This window comes from Hibiscus syriacus, unplaced genomic scaffold, assembly GCF_006381635.1.
Source record: "Hibiscus syriacus cultivar Baekdansim isolate YM2019G1 unplaced genomic scaffold, ASM638163v2 tig00110387_pilon, whole genome shotgun sequence".
Lineage (NCBI taxonomy): Eukaryota > Viridiplantae > Streptophyta > Magnoliopsida > Malvales > Malvaceae > Hibiscus > Hibiscus syriacus.
Genome location: NW_024062717.1, coordinates 3792465 through 3806057, shown reverse-complemented (window position 1 = coordinate 3806057; position 13593 = coordinate 3792465). Strand labels below are relative to the sequence as shown.

At 34.9% G+C, this 13593-nt stretch overlaps 1 protein-coding gene across 3 annotated transcripts; it reads right to left on the bottom strand.

The window, feature by feature from the left end:
• Positions 1-8598: 8598 nt before the first annotated feature.
• On the bottom strand, positions 8599-10235 carry LOC120122667 (protein SKIP34-like). Of its 3 annotated transcripts, XM_039141787.1 has the most exons (3): positions 9288-10235; positions 8742-8976; positions 8604-8646 (listed from the first exon to the last, which is right to left on the bottom strand). In XM_039141787.1, exon 1 carries the CDS (start codon positions 10159-10161, stop codon positions 9889-9891), a length of 273 nt encoding a protein of 90 aa, XP_038997718.1. In that variant the 5' UTR covers positions 10162-10235; the 3' UTR covers positions 8604-8646; positions 8742-8976; positions 9288-9888. The 3 variants fall into 3 exon arrangements, with proteins under 3 accessions (XP_038997719.1, XP_038997717.1, XP_038997718.1); XM_039141788.1 differs by lacking the exon at positions 8742-8976 and having other exon boundaries at positions 8599-8646; XM_039141786.1 differs by having other exon boundaries at positions 8603-8646; positions 8742-10235.
• Between the last annotated feature and the right edge of the window lie 3358 nt (positions 10236-13593).

Sequence of the window (13593 nt, the reverse complement as noted above, 5' to 3'; positions counted from 1 at the left end):
CAGCTATCCGGTGGTACAACCAGCTCAGTCGAACTTATATCAAGACATGAAAAGACTTAGCTAAGTCTTTCTTGGAGCAGTACAAACATATTAACGATATGAGACCAGACCGAGTTATGCTACAAAGCCTGGAAAAAAAAGCATAACGAAAGTTTCCGACAATACGCACAACGATTGAGGGATTTGGCTGTGTAAGTTTATCCACATTTGGATGAAAAAGAAACTAGGAAGATGTTTGTACAAACCCTAAAGGCACTTTACTTCGGGCACCTAGTGGCAATCACATCGTGAAGTTTCTCAGATCTAGTTATGGCTGGTGAGATGATCGAGTTGGCCATAAAGCAAGGAAAAATTGAGGGAGGGGACTCCAGTAAGAAGCCTCCCATGAAGAACAAAGAGAGATAGATCAACAATGTCAACACCTACAACGCTAAAAAAGGTGTTACGATCTCAAGTTCAAAAACCACTGCTGCTGTACCATCCGGTACTTCTAAACAAACTCAGAGAGAACCAAGGAATGGAAGGGAAAGAGAGCAATTTGATCTCATTCATATGTTATACAAAGAATTATACCAACAACTCTCATGTGGTGTCGCCTTACCCTATGGAGCCAATTAAGCCCCCTAACCCGAGATGGTATGACGAGAACGCTTACTGCGACTATCATGGCGGTGAGCAGGGGCATTCGATCGAAAACTGTATCGTATTTAAAAAGATTATGCAGAGAATGCGAAATAAGAATTGGATTCACTTCAATAACTCAGGGGCACCGAATGTTGCCCAGAATCCTTTGCCTAACCACCAATAAGGCGGGGTCAATGCAATTATTTAGGAAAGAGCTGAGATCAACCCTGTGGAATATCACCTAGCTAATCTGGGGATTAGACCTCATAATGTCTTTCGTAAAAAAATTCACATCAGTCCAATACCAATGACATATGAGGAGTTGTTCCCAACGCTAGTTGAGAATAATCTTGTGACTCTGGTTCAATCCAAACCTAGAGAGGCCCCATATCCTGAAGGTCGTGATATTAACGCCATATGCAACTATCATATTGGGAGCTCAGGGCACACCACTGAGAACTGTGGGGCATTGAAACGTAAGGTCTAAGATCTGATCGATTCAGGGGCATTGACTTTAAATGTGTAATGGGGCATTCTGATCGAGAGTCCGATGGGGCATCCATCAGGAATTTTGTTGCATTTTCAAGCATATCATCTTGTTTGAACTTGTTTTTTCTTTCGTGAGAATATTTTTAAGTCACTTGACGTTCAAACATTTTAAATAAAATGTTTCATTATGAGGAAATGAGCAAGTTTTAATCTTGAATTCATTGAATATAACCTTAATCAAAAACTTTTTAATAATTGAGGTTGTAAATCTTTGACAAATGAAAAGATTGAACCCTACAAACCAAGGACCACTTTTGATCCAGAACATACACTGTAATACATATCCTTCTCTTACAGGAACCAAGCTAGCCCTCTCTTCACATGTATATCCAATCAAAGGTTTGGTATTCAAGTATGTGTTAGGAGATAACAGAATGAGGCAACTACCACATGAGATTGTAAAACTAATTGGTTTATACCTTTGTTTATAACGTTCAATGATCATGATGATCTTTACAGATGAATAGCCGAGTAGGTGAATCTAGCTTAGGTCAGTTGCTTGAAAATTAAACTCTAAAGATGAAATTTTTTACCTTCAAAAACACCTAGACTATAACAGGTTATTCTTAACAAACTTAACAAAATGAATCCGTATACCCACATTATAATTATATATATATATATACAATAAAGCTTGAGTTGTCCCTCTAAAGCAATTGGTTAAACACCTCGGCTTTATGGATAATATTCAACTAGCTTGATAAAAGTGATTATAATATACAATAAAACTTGAGTTGTTCCTCTAGAGCAATTAGTTAAACGCCCCGACTTTATGGATAATATTCAGCTTGCCTGATAAAGGTGATTATCTATACAATGATTTAAGTTGTCCCTCTAGAGCAATTGGTTAAAAAGCCCCAGCTTTATGGATCCTGCTAGCCAGACAATAGAAAATTAAATAAGGAGTTTCGGTAAAAGATTAACTAAGGGAGTTAAGGAACACCTATTATAGTCGATTTCACACGAGCACTCAGGAATTTCATTTTTAGACCGATATTTCTGCACTGTATTTGTTAAAGGAGCTTACGAAGCTTGAACAAATGGAAGATTTCAGAGAACTGAAAAAGAAGTGTTCTGAAAGGTCTAGCCATTGATTTTGCTAGTTGTGTCATTTTGTTCGCCTCCGATTAAAATATCAAACCGAGAAAGAGGGGCGAGCCATGACCGAATTGAGGAAACAAACCTTAAGATTTAGGTAGCCCACCTCTAAACCAACTTTTCGATCTTTATATTTGTCAAAGATTTGTAGTATCAAAGCGTAAAAGAGAATTTGATTCTTTTGATATCCAATGAACTCATGTTTTATTATTTGCTTCAATGGTGAAACCTAGAAGGAGGCAATATTTTTCAAAATTTCTTTTGATATTTTTCAAAATTCTAAAAATTCAAAGGAATAAAAGCATTTTCAAACAAGATAAGTTCTCTAAAAGCATATCTTGAAATTTAACAAATATATCTCCGAAGCTCAAGATCGAAGTTGGGGTAAAAGAAGCCATTTTTTGGGGCAAAATTTGATAGGGGAATGAAAACAAATTGTCTTAGGTTGAGGTTTGCAAGGGTACACCCTGGTGGAAATGAAGATGGAAATGAAGACAAACTGAGTCAGGGATAGATTGAAGACTACTCACGCAATTATTCCCTTCACAGATCAGTGTTTTGTACATCGGATTTAAGCATATTGAAGAATCCAAGATCAAGAATCAGAAATTTAAGATTCCAGAATCAAGAAGACCGACAATCAGAGATTGAGATTTCTCTTCAAATCTTAAAATAACATATTTCGCATATACATTTTAGGCACACATAATAGCATTGCATCCATAGCATCGCATATGTTCATAATTTTGCAGATTCATGCTTCACAACGAAAGATATTGAACTCAAAAGAGATGCAATTTACAAGTGTAGATTTTATTTAACAACGAATGACGTCCAATTAAAAGCTCAATTTCACAGCGAATGAGCCATCCACGATTTCAACTTCACGAAGAAGGATATCGTGCCCGATGAAGTGATTTAGCGTAACAACAAACAGGCCATCCACATATTTGACTTTCTTAAGTCAACGATTAGAGCTTCTGAAAGGATTTCTTTAACATGTATGCCCAAGAAGATTATCGATCACCTTTGAGATTGATTCTCTCGAAACAAGGGGTCGTCTCGCTTGAGATTAATTTACTCAAAACAAGGTTTTGTCTGTCTTGAGACAGTTTCTCTTGAAACAAATTTTGTCTCTCTTGAGGAAGTTTCCCTTGAAACAAATTTTGCCTATCTTAAGACAGTTTCCCTTGGAACAAAATCTCTGAATATGTTTTCCTTGAAACAAATTTCGTCTCCCTTGAGACAGTTTCTTTTGGAACTAAGTTTTGTCTCTCTTGAGACAATTTCTCTTGAAACAAATTTTGTCTCTCTTAAGACATTTTCCCTTGAAACAAAGTTTTGTCTCTCTTGAGACAGTTTCTCTTGAAACACCAATCTTTGAATATGTTTCTCTTGAAACAAAATTTTACCTCCCTGGAGACAGTTTCTCTCGAAACACAAAAAAACCTTTGAAATTGTTTCTCTTGAAACACAAAAAACCTTTGAAATTGTTTCTCTTGAAACACAAAAAAAAACCTTTGAAAATGTTTCTCTTGAAACACAAAGACCTTCGAGTTCGATTACACTCAGCTTCGAGGGCACATCATTTGCAGTATAACTCAAGGGTAGAAAGGTTATCTGCCAACAAAAAACCTTCAAGTTCAACTGCGCTCAGCTCAAAGGCATATCAAATTTACAGCATAGCTCAAGGCAAGAAGAGCTATCTGTCAACAAAATTGTCGAGTTTGATTCCATTCAGCTTGATGACACATCAATCACACTACTGTCTGGTTGCAGTCGAGGTTTTCAAGTCGAGAAGAAGACCTAGGTTAGTTGTGTCTTAGTGACAAGAAATTGTTTTCCGGCAGCATAACTTAAGTCGAGAAAAGCTATCTATCAATGAAGACCTTTCAAGTTATATTTCATTCAGCTCTAGGGCTTATTAACCACATGGTGGAGTTAAGGAACTACTATTCAGTCGAATTTTGAATCAGAGTCTTTAAACCAGGAAGAAAATCAAAAGGGAACGAGAAGCTACATTCCGATTCCAAACTACGACTTCAATCTTATATCATTTCAAGGTGGATTTGACTTCGCGACGGGGGAGTCATCCACAACATAACTCGACAGGGAGTTATTCATAATTAAAATCAATTTTTAACTCCACCAAACGAAAATTTGTGTCCTTTTTATCTTTGTCATATTTTTCGTTCCATGAAAAAAGACAAAGAGGGGCAGCTGTAGCCATATATTTTCGTCTGGCGTTACATAATGTTATGTGGCATATTCGTAGTATATGATACGCTTACGGTGTATACACATTTATAATGTCACTTACGTTATGTACATTAAATACATTGTATTTATATGAGTATAATATATATTATTATACACATATATATAATATTATTTACTACATGATGCATTTTTTGTTTTGCATGACAATACAACACTTGTAACCCAATGCAAACAAGTCCCAATGGCCGACATCATCAACCCTAGCTTTCATCTTTTCTCACAAGAACCGCGCTGCAACAACCCACCTCCGATCCTCACGCCAGTAGCAACCAACCTTGAATCCTCCGACGCAAGCCCACAACCACCAAGAAACAAACCAAGCCTTTTCAGTCCAAGTGAAACACTAGAAAAATGGGACTAAAAATAGGTTCCTAGAACTATAAATACACATGCAAGGGTGAGGGAGAGGGGATCCACAAATCGTTAATCATCAGCAAAAATCATCAGAAGCTAGAAGTGCTTTGTATGTGTTAGAATCGGAATAGGATATACGAAGAATAGGAAAGTTTTCTTACTTGTACACAATTGTTTCTGCCCTCGATTGCTGGAAATTCTTTGGATTTCACCGAAGTATCGATCAAAGGTGAGTCCTCCCATTTGAATTTAGTTATTTTGAATATTAGACAGAGGAGAAAGTAATGCGGCAGCTGAAAAGGAAAAAAAGAGCCAAATGAATTCTGAATTCACGCGTGAAAATAAGGTGGCGTTTGGTTGGATGAAATCCCTTGGAATTGGTGGGAATTGGAATCCAATTCCACCACTTTCTCATGTTTGGTTCAAGTTTTTCAAGGGAATTGGAATCCCTGATGGAATTCAATTCCATCAAATGAGGGAAAGTGAATTCCATCCAAAAATGGATGGAATTCAATTCCCTTGTTGGAGGGAATTGAAATTTGACCATATTACCCTCATCAATCATTTGGTAACTTATTCATATATTGAATAAAAATATTTTTTTATTATTTCGGGTCGAGTTTCTAATTCATATATTCGGGTCGGGTCGGGTTCGAGTTTAGGGTGGAAAAAACCGGACCGACCCGAAAATATATATAATTCAGGTCGGGTCGGATTAAGTCACTGTTTTTATTAAATAAAAATAATTTTTTATTATTTTGAGTCGGGTCGGGTTGGATTTCTAATTCATATATTCGGGTCGGGTCAGGTCGGGTCGGGTTTTTTAAGTGTGATGTTCGGGTCGGGTTTTTTTTAAGTGTGATATTCGGGTCGGGTCGGATTAAGTCACTGTTTTTATTAAATAAAAATAATTTTTTATTATTTCGGATCGGGTCGGATTTCTAATTCATATATTCGGGTCGGGTCGGATGAAACTTTATTTTCTTCGGGTCGGGTCCGGTTTTTTAAGTGTGATATTCGGGTCGAGTCGGGTCGGGTTTTTTTAAGTGTGATATTCGGGTCAGGTCGGGTCGGGTTTGGGTTTAGGGTGAAAAAAATGGGACCGACCCGAAAAAATATATAATTTTACCTTATATATTTAGGAATAATTACAATAATACCCCTCTATATATAATTTTTTTAATTAAGTCAATGTTTTTATAGAATAAAAATAATTTTTTTATTATTTTAAATCGTGTCGGGTCGAGTTTCTAATTCATATATTGAATAAAAATAGTTTTTGGTATATTTTTTTTGTAACTAATTAACATACACCGATTGGAATGTATCGAAATATTGCTCTATCTTTTGGTAACTTATTAACATATTTTGATTGCGATGATTTTAACTTATAATGTTTATTAGCATGATTTTTATAATTTATTTAAATAAATAATCAATCAATAAAATGAAAATTTAATATTTTTTAATTTTTTATAATATATTACTACATGTAAGTTGTAAAATAAACTAAAATAAAGCAAAAAACAAGAAGGGCAATTTTGTCATTTTATATTACTGAAATCAAATTCATCTGACATGTCTGCGAACCAAACAAAATATGGAATTGGATTCCAATTACATTTCTTGCCAACCAAACAGAATATGGAATTAGATTCCAATTCCTACAGATTCTAATTCCTTCACAGATTCCAATTCTCTCATAAACATTCCAGTGAACCAAACGTCACCTAAGGATTTTTTAGGTTTCATAGAATTTTTGGGTTAATCAGGACGTGAGTCATTAAAGAGTTTATCCTTTGTAGATATAGAGTTATGTTTTTATTTATTTCAATTTGGTCACTGCATGATCATAAGTTGAAAGTTTCCTGATTTTCATTTAATTTAATTCAGTTTCAATTTCAAAAAAATGGTAATACTTGTTTAGACCCTTAAATTCATGATTTTATTATTTTAGTTATTTAAATATTTGTTTTTCATATTTCAGTACCATTAAAAAATTATTTTTTTAAAATTATTATTATTTCTTTTTTTCATATTGTTTTATTTTAGTAATTTTTAAATTTAACTTATTTTAACTTTTGATTTATTTAATATTTATTATTATTATTACTTTTTTTTGTTTTATCTCATTTATTTATTTATTTATTTATTTTTATTCTATTTTTTGATTCTTCTTTTAATTTTATTATTTTTATTTTTATGTTTTTCTTTGATTTATTTAACATTTATTTATTTTCTTGATTAACATGTTTGACCTTTTTTTTAGAGAAATTTTAACCAATCAGAGGTAAGTAATTTGAATCGAATTTTTAAATTTCAATTTAAATTTTTAATTTTTGTAATTAAAGACAACCGACAAATTAATTGATACCGAAAGAGCGGTTTAAAAGTGCTAATCCTTCCTTGACCGTAATCGACTCCCGAACCCGACACATTTATGGTAAAACGCAGATCATATAAGATAGTGTCCGATCTACCTAAACATTATTTTAAAGTGATCGATGACGACTCTAACCCAATCAATTCAAGTCGAAGCCCAATTCCGGGCCCAACCGAAAGACAGTCGCGACAACTCCCATATGCAGTCAGCACTTTAGGTACTTTTTCCTTCACATATAACTGCCAAAGCTCACCATAAAGAACACATATTGGTAAAGTTAGATACTCCATCCACAAATTAGTGAACCAGGCAAGTCTTGAGGTGACCAAGAACTTAATAGTTGACCGGGGATGTTTTGCCAATAACCAACTATGTACTGAAATAATGCACGAGAGGATGATAAATGCCTGTAAAATGTAGAGAAAAATTATCATCCGAGTGATAAGCTGATGAGAGAAAAAAGAAAGAGGTTTTGGTTCAATACCAAGACTATATGAGAATATATTTATATGCAAACACATTTTGCTTGGTGACTAATTGATCCACCAAAGGGTCCAGACAAAAAGAATCGTTGCTTGAAATGGGGCTGACTGGTACAGCAGCTGGGTTGAAGAGACATTCAGCCTCTTCTGTATTGTGTTTGTCGGCTATATTCATCAAGTTAAGAATAAACTTTGGAATATGGCTCTGAAGTGTAATGTTCCATGATAATCAAATGATACAATTTGGCCGAGTCAGGTGGTCGCAATAGCAGGGAGAGAGGATTGTCCCGATAAGATTGAGTTGCAGATCAGTTATGGAAGCAACGCCAATTCCAACAAGTAAAAGGAAGAGGGACAACTTTATATTTTGGCTGCACATGGTAGAAAAGGAGATTACTGATAAGCTTTGAATCTTAAAAAAGCTCAACTATCACAAGTGTTAAAAAGAGGAGACAAACATGAATTGCTTTTAAAGGAAGATGGTTTCCAATAATACAGTGAATGGAGTGAATGGTATGATACGTGTAAGGGGTTATGTCAGCATGTTATAAGACCGATTGGATATAACTAAATATCTACGTATGAATCACAAGCCTAGCATTCAAAGCTTCCAATTCCAACAAGCAACTTGCCCACCCTCTTTCCCTTTTCTTTCTTTGTCTCTGAGAAGAACACCATCTCATATGAATTGTTTCAGTCACATTCCATCAACTAATGATTAGCTGTTCAATTTTCAGTAAAACAAGATAATCCTTTAAGAAAAAACACATACACACTACTTGCCTGATTCATTCGGCTTAAAAAGGTTGCCCACTTGCAATTATACAGAAATCTTCACCATGCAACTTCAATGACTCCCATTCAACTCAATAAAACCTGAAACTGAAATGCAACAAATACTGCAAATATACTGTGATCTTTTTCCAGGTAAACTCTTGTGCCTTCAATGACCACCGTCAACTTAATACAACCTGAAACCAAAATGCAATAAACACTGCAAATATACCGATATCTTTTACACATGTTACTATTATGTGCTATGCCTTACATGACTCTGTTCAACTCAATACAACCTGAAACTAGAATGCAACAAACACCTCGGCACACTTGCCACCTGAATGCTCACAAAATAAACAAATACTGCAAATAATCTTTTTCCAGGTAAACTCTTATGCCTTCAATGATTCCTGTTCAACTTAATACAACCTGAAACCAAAATGCAATAAACACTGCAAATATACTGAGATCTTTTACACATGTTACTATTATGTGTTATGCCTTCAATGGCTCCGTTCAATTCGATACAAACCCAAACTAGAATGCAACAAACACATCAGCACACTTTCCAGTTGAATGCTCACAACTTAAACACATAGTCGAAGATTATGATTTAGCCTGCTAATGCCAGAAACTTCCACTTAAAACGAGGCTTCTCAAATCAATATAAATTAACAAATAAAATGAGATTAAAAGGACTAATCACAAAGACAAAACACCAACTTCTTGAACACACTCACCTAAGAAACTACAAAGAGTATTATGCTGAGATCTTGGCCTTGTACCTCTTATGCCTTCAACGAATCCGTTCAAGTCAATACAACCAGAAATTGAAATGCAACAAACACCTAACCGCGCTATCCACGTTGTCTTTCTCCTTTTTCTTCTCACTTAGCTAATGCTTAAAAGACCACAACTTAAATATTCAATCAAAGAATACGAGTTAGCCCTGTAATGCAAGAAACTTCCGCCTTATATGAGGCTTCTCAAATCAGTATCAATTAAGCAACAAACTGAGATCGAAAAGGATTACTCACAATGAAGGAGCACCAATTTGAACAACTCATTCAACTGATAATTAACATCGAATCAAACAATTTAATACAAAAAGTAAAAAATTCACTAATTTTCCATAAAATCCCAACAAATTTAGAGCACTTCAAACCCTAAGTGCAAGAAACAAGCCTTTCACATTTTCAAATCAGCAGTAATGTAATTCCTTCCATCTATTAAACAAGATAACACATACATACACAAAAAAACAACAAAGACAAAGCATTGTAAAAGGAATTATTAACAAAAAGATATTTTGTAAAATTCGACGAGGGGAAATCTCTTGTTTTATTTAGCAGGAAGCGAAGAGAAGATGCGCTCCACGTATTCTTGTTGCTCGTGAAACCGTTGTTTGAGGTAAGACTCGAGGATTTCCATGACGGAAACGAAACGCTTCATTTCTTCGAGCCTGCGAGTGAGTTCGGCCTCTCGAGCCCTGGCTCGCTCGAGCCGAGCCTCCGTCTCGGCTAGCCGTTCACGAAGCGTATCCACCACCAGTCCATTGTTGTTGCGGGACGGACGGTTCGGGGAGAGAGATCGCCGTTGGTGACCGTAACACATTTTCTCTTCAGAGAAAAAATAGATTTTTTTATTATGTGGAATTGGAACCGTTTGTCGTTCCGAATGATCGAAGAGTGGAGAAAGACATTGTTTTCGCAGAGTTAATGCGAGCAAAAGAGGTTGTTTCCATCACGTCTGGGATCAATGGTGGCCGTATTCTCGTTGATCTGGACCGTTGGATGAAATTAGTGGAATCGGTCTTACCTTTTTGATGAGTCGGTTGATTAGCCCAATGTCAATCCATCATCCATGATTGGATCTTGGTTTGCGGTGGAGAATGACAAAAAGGCTTGCAGAGAGAACATGATATGGCCCCATCAATCATAAAATTAATTTAAATGCAATCAAACTTTAGATAAAGTATTTTTTATACTATTAAATTTTTAAATTTATCAATTATAATATTAAATTTTTATTTTCATTTTAATTATATTATTTCTTTGTTAAATTATTAATGGTACAGTGATGTGGCCAATGACTGCAATATCATATCAAAATAACGTTATTTTGATATGATTATTTTGATATATTCTACTATTTTTCTAAATAAATAAAAATCATATTTATCTAAAAATAATATATTTAATTCTCAAAATTTATTCATCATACTTATTTAACCTTGACTAAAAATAATTAAATAAATTTAATCATTTATCCGTATTGAACATTAACATCTACCAACCTAGTATTAATACCATGCATTATAAATTGTCCAACCGCTTTATCCAACATTTCAACCCCGTAATGACCACTCATTCATTCTGATAGTCAATTTCAACCCTATAGTGACCATTCATACATTTTATAAGAAAGAGAGACCAAATGAATAAGAAATATTAGTTATTATATATTAAAGAAATATTACCTTAGCACATCAAAGGTGCTCACTTGAATTAGTTTCCATGCAGAAATAGTTTCCTTCGGCTGTTGAATTTTTGTTTGATTTTTATTAATTGCAAATCTCATGTAAACTACCGGAAAAACCAGCAATCATACTTCCAGTATCACATTTGCAGTATGTTGATGAGAACTCTAAAAAAGTAAAATTTACTAAAGAAAAAATGAAATCTAAAATGGAAGACGAAACTTGTAGCAGTCCAGAAGAGGATTAATCAACAAACCCTGTAACACTCCAATTTAGGGGCTAAATTTTAGAAATTATAAAGTATTGAATTTAATTGGTATTTTGAAAGAAATGATGGATTAAATTGTAAAATTTCAAAGTTGGTAGATCATTTTAAGAAGTACTGGAAGTTCAGTGACTAAACTCATGATTTAACCATTTTTTTATATGATGAATTATCTCCCGTGTGCAGGTTCAGCAGAAATTTTTTAAGTTTTCCTCTTCCATCAACCCTCCTTTCAACTCCGATCTACTCGTCGTCCGACCTCTGATTGACAAACCGAAACCACCATCGTGTTCGTTGTCGACCGATGAACAAAACCCCTCAAACATCTCGTTGTGAATCGACGCCGTTCGTCGTTAATTTCAGTCGGAAGTATCGTCAGTTTTAACTCGATTCTCGTTGGTTTTTCGTCGATTCACGATGATCCGACCTTTGTATTTGACACCTTCCGCACCATCGTGTTCCTTGTGCAGTTCCGAGTCTGCCGGTGTCCTCCTTGTCTCCGTAAGCAGCGGCGCGTGAGGAGTGAAGCGGTCAAAGTTTCGGATTTGTTGAAATCGAGCTCTCCACCGTTCAAAATTGTGAACCGAGCTTTGTAAGTGCCTCAAAATCGCTTGAAATAATTTTTAGGAATTTTTCAGGAAATTTTTCGACATCTTATCACTGTTCACTCGCCCCACGCGCCACTCCTCGAGAGTGGGCATCGTCTGGCCGCAGGGTGTTAATTTTGTAATTAATTTCTTTTGGGTGCTATTTGTGTAAAAATTCAGGTGTTAGTTTTGTAAATATATTTAAGAAGGTGGCTAAATTTGTAATTAATTCCTATTAGAGTGATAGTTGTGTAAAATGGTTGAATGTTGACTTGCATTGACCGTTGACCGACATTGACCACTGTTAACCGGGCGTTGAACGACCTTTGACTTTGATCGGGTATACCTATTATGACGTTTTTCGACGTTCTGAATCCGTTTTTGGGGTCTGTTTCACCAAATTCGAACCTGGTAAGTTGGTTTTCACTGATTAATCACTCAATTCGATCTGTTTTTCGGAATTAAGCCCCATTTTTGATGAAATGTTTATTGTTATGTATTTGAGGAATTATTGAAAGTTAAATTAAAGATCGAGGGTGCTCGAATGTAATTTTTATGGTCGATCAGTATGACACGGAAATCGAGGTAATACTTTACTACCTCTTTATGCTTTATGGAGCATGTTGATATTGGTAAATGCATGAATAAGATAATGTTGGTATCATTTGTGTAGTTAATTAATTTCTGCACTCGATCCGAATATGGTAACTGATTATGGTTCAAGTGACTTTTATAAGATATTGAGGGATTGTTGGAATTAAATTACAAGCTCTGTGTTTAGTGATAAATGAATCAGCCTGGATCTGCAACTTATAATTTATATCATCAAAGGTTAAATGATTAAAGGTACAAACGAGAGAAATTATGAGGATACTCCGGTTTGGTAAAATTACAAAAATACCCTTATGTTGTAAAAAGACAGTAATTGACCCTAGAAGTTGGATAAGAAATTACGAAATTACCCTTGAGAGAGAAAAGTAGCTGAATTGACCCCGAATGGAAAAATACTCAAGAAGTCATGCTTAAACCGTTGAATTACTGTTAAGTTATGCGTTTATACAGAAAATTCCTGATAATTCGTAAATCTCCGAGTTATGAGTAAATATCTAGAGAATAATTTATTGAGGGTGCTCTTTTGTCAGAATTGTTCGAAAGGTTTGGAAAAGATTATACGTTTAAGTTAGATAATAAGATCATATGGAAGGAAATGATTTAAATACCTTAAATCTGTAAAATGACTAAAATACCCCTAGGATGGAAATGACCCAATAATATCACCAAGCCAAGAATGAATGGTTATCCTCAAGCTTTGAAATGAATGGAAAAACATTGAGCGCCAAAATAACCAAAATACCCTTATGTATTAGATTGAGTAAATATCTTTGGTTAATTAAGGATCCAAATAAGCATGGGTGTTGTACTACTCTTACAAGTTATGGAACTCAACTTAAGTGAGCTAACCAATGTTACTGCTATGTCAGTACTTGAATGGCATATATATCAATTGAATGTGTGTTCGTCTTCTCAAGTTTGGATCGATGATAATTCTGTAAGTACTTAGCTCAGCTCAACTCTACAGCGCATTCGGTACTAAGAAATGATATTCAAGAGACAAATCAACCACGAATACCAGAATGACTTTATTATATGACCAAATTGAATTTAACGGAAATACCATATGTATTTGAAATTCAGAAACGTCTGAATTACTCTGG

What these genes read in the sequence shown, in the direction of transcription:
- LOC120122667 (XM_039141788.1), bottom strand. Translation starts at nt 10,161, where the DNA reads ATGTGTTACGGTCACCAACGGCGATCTCTCTCCCCGAACCGTCCGTCC.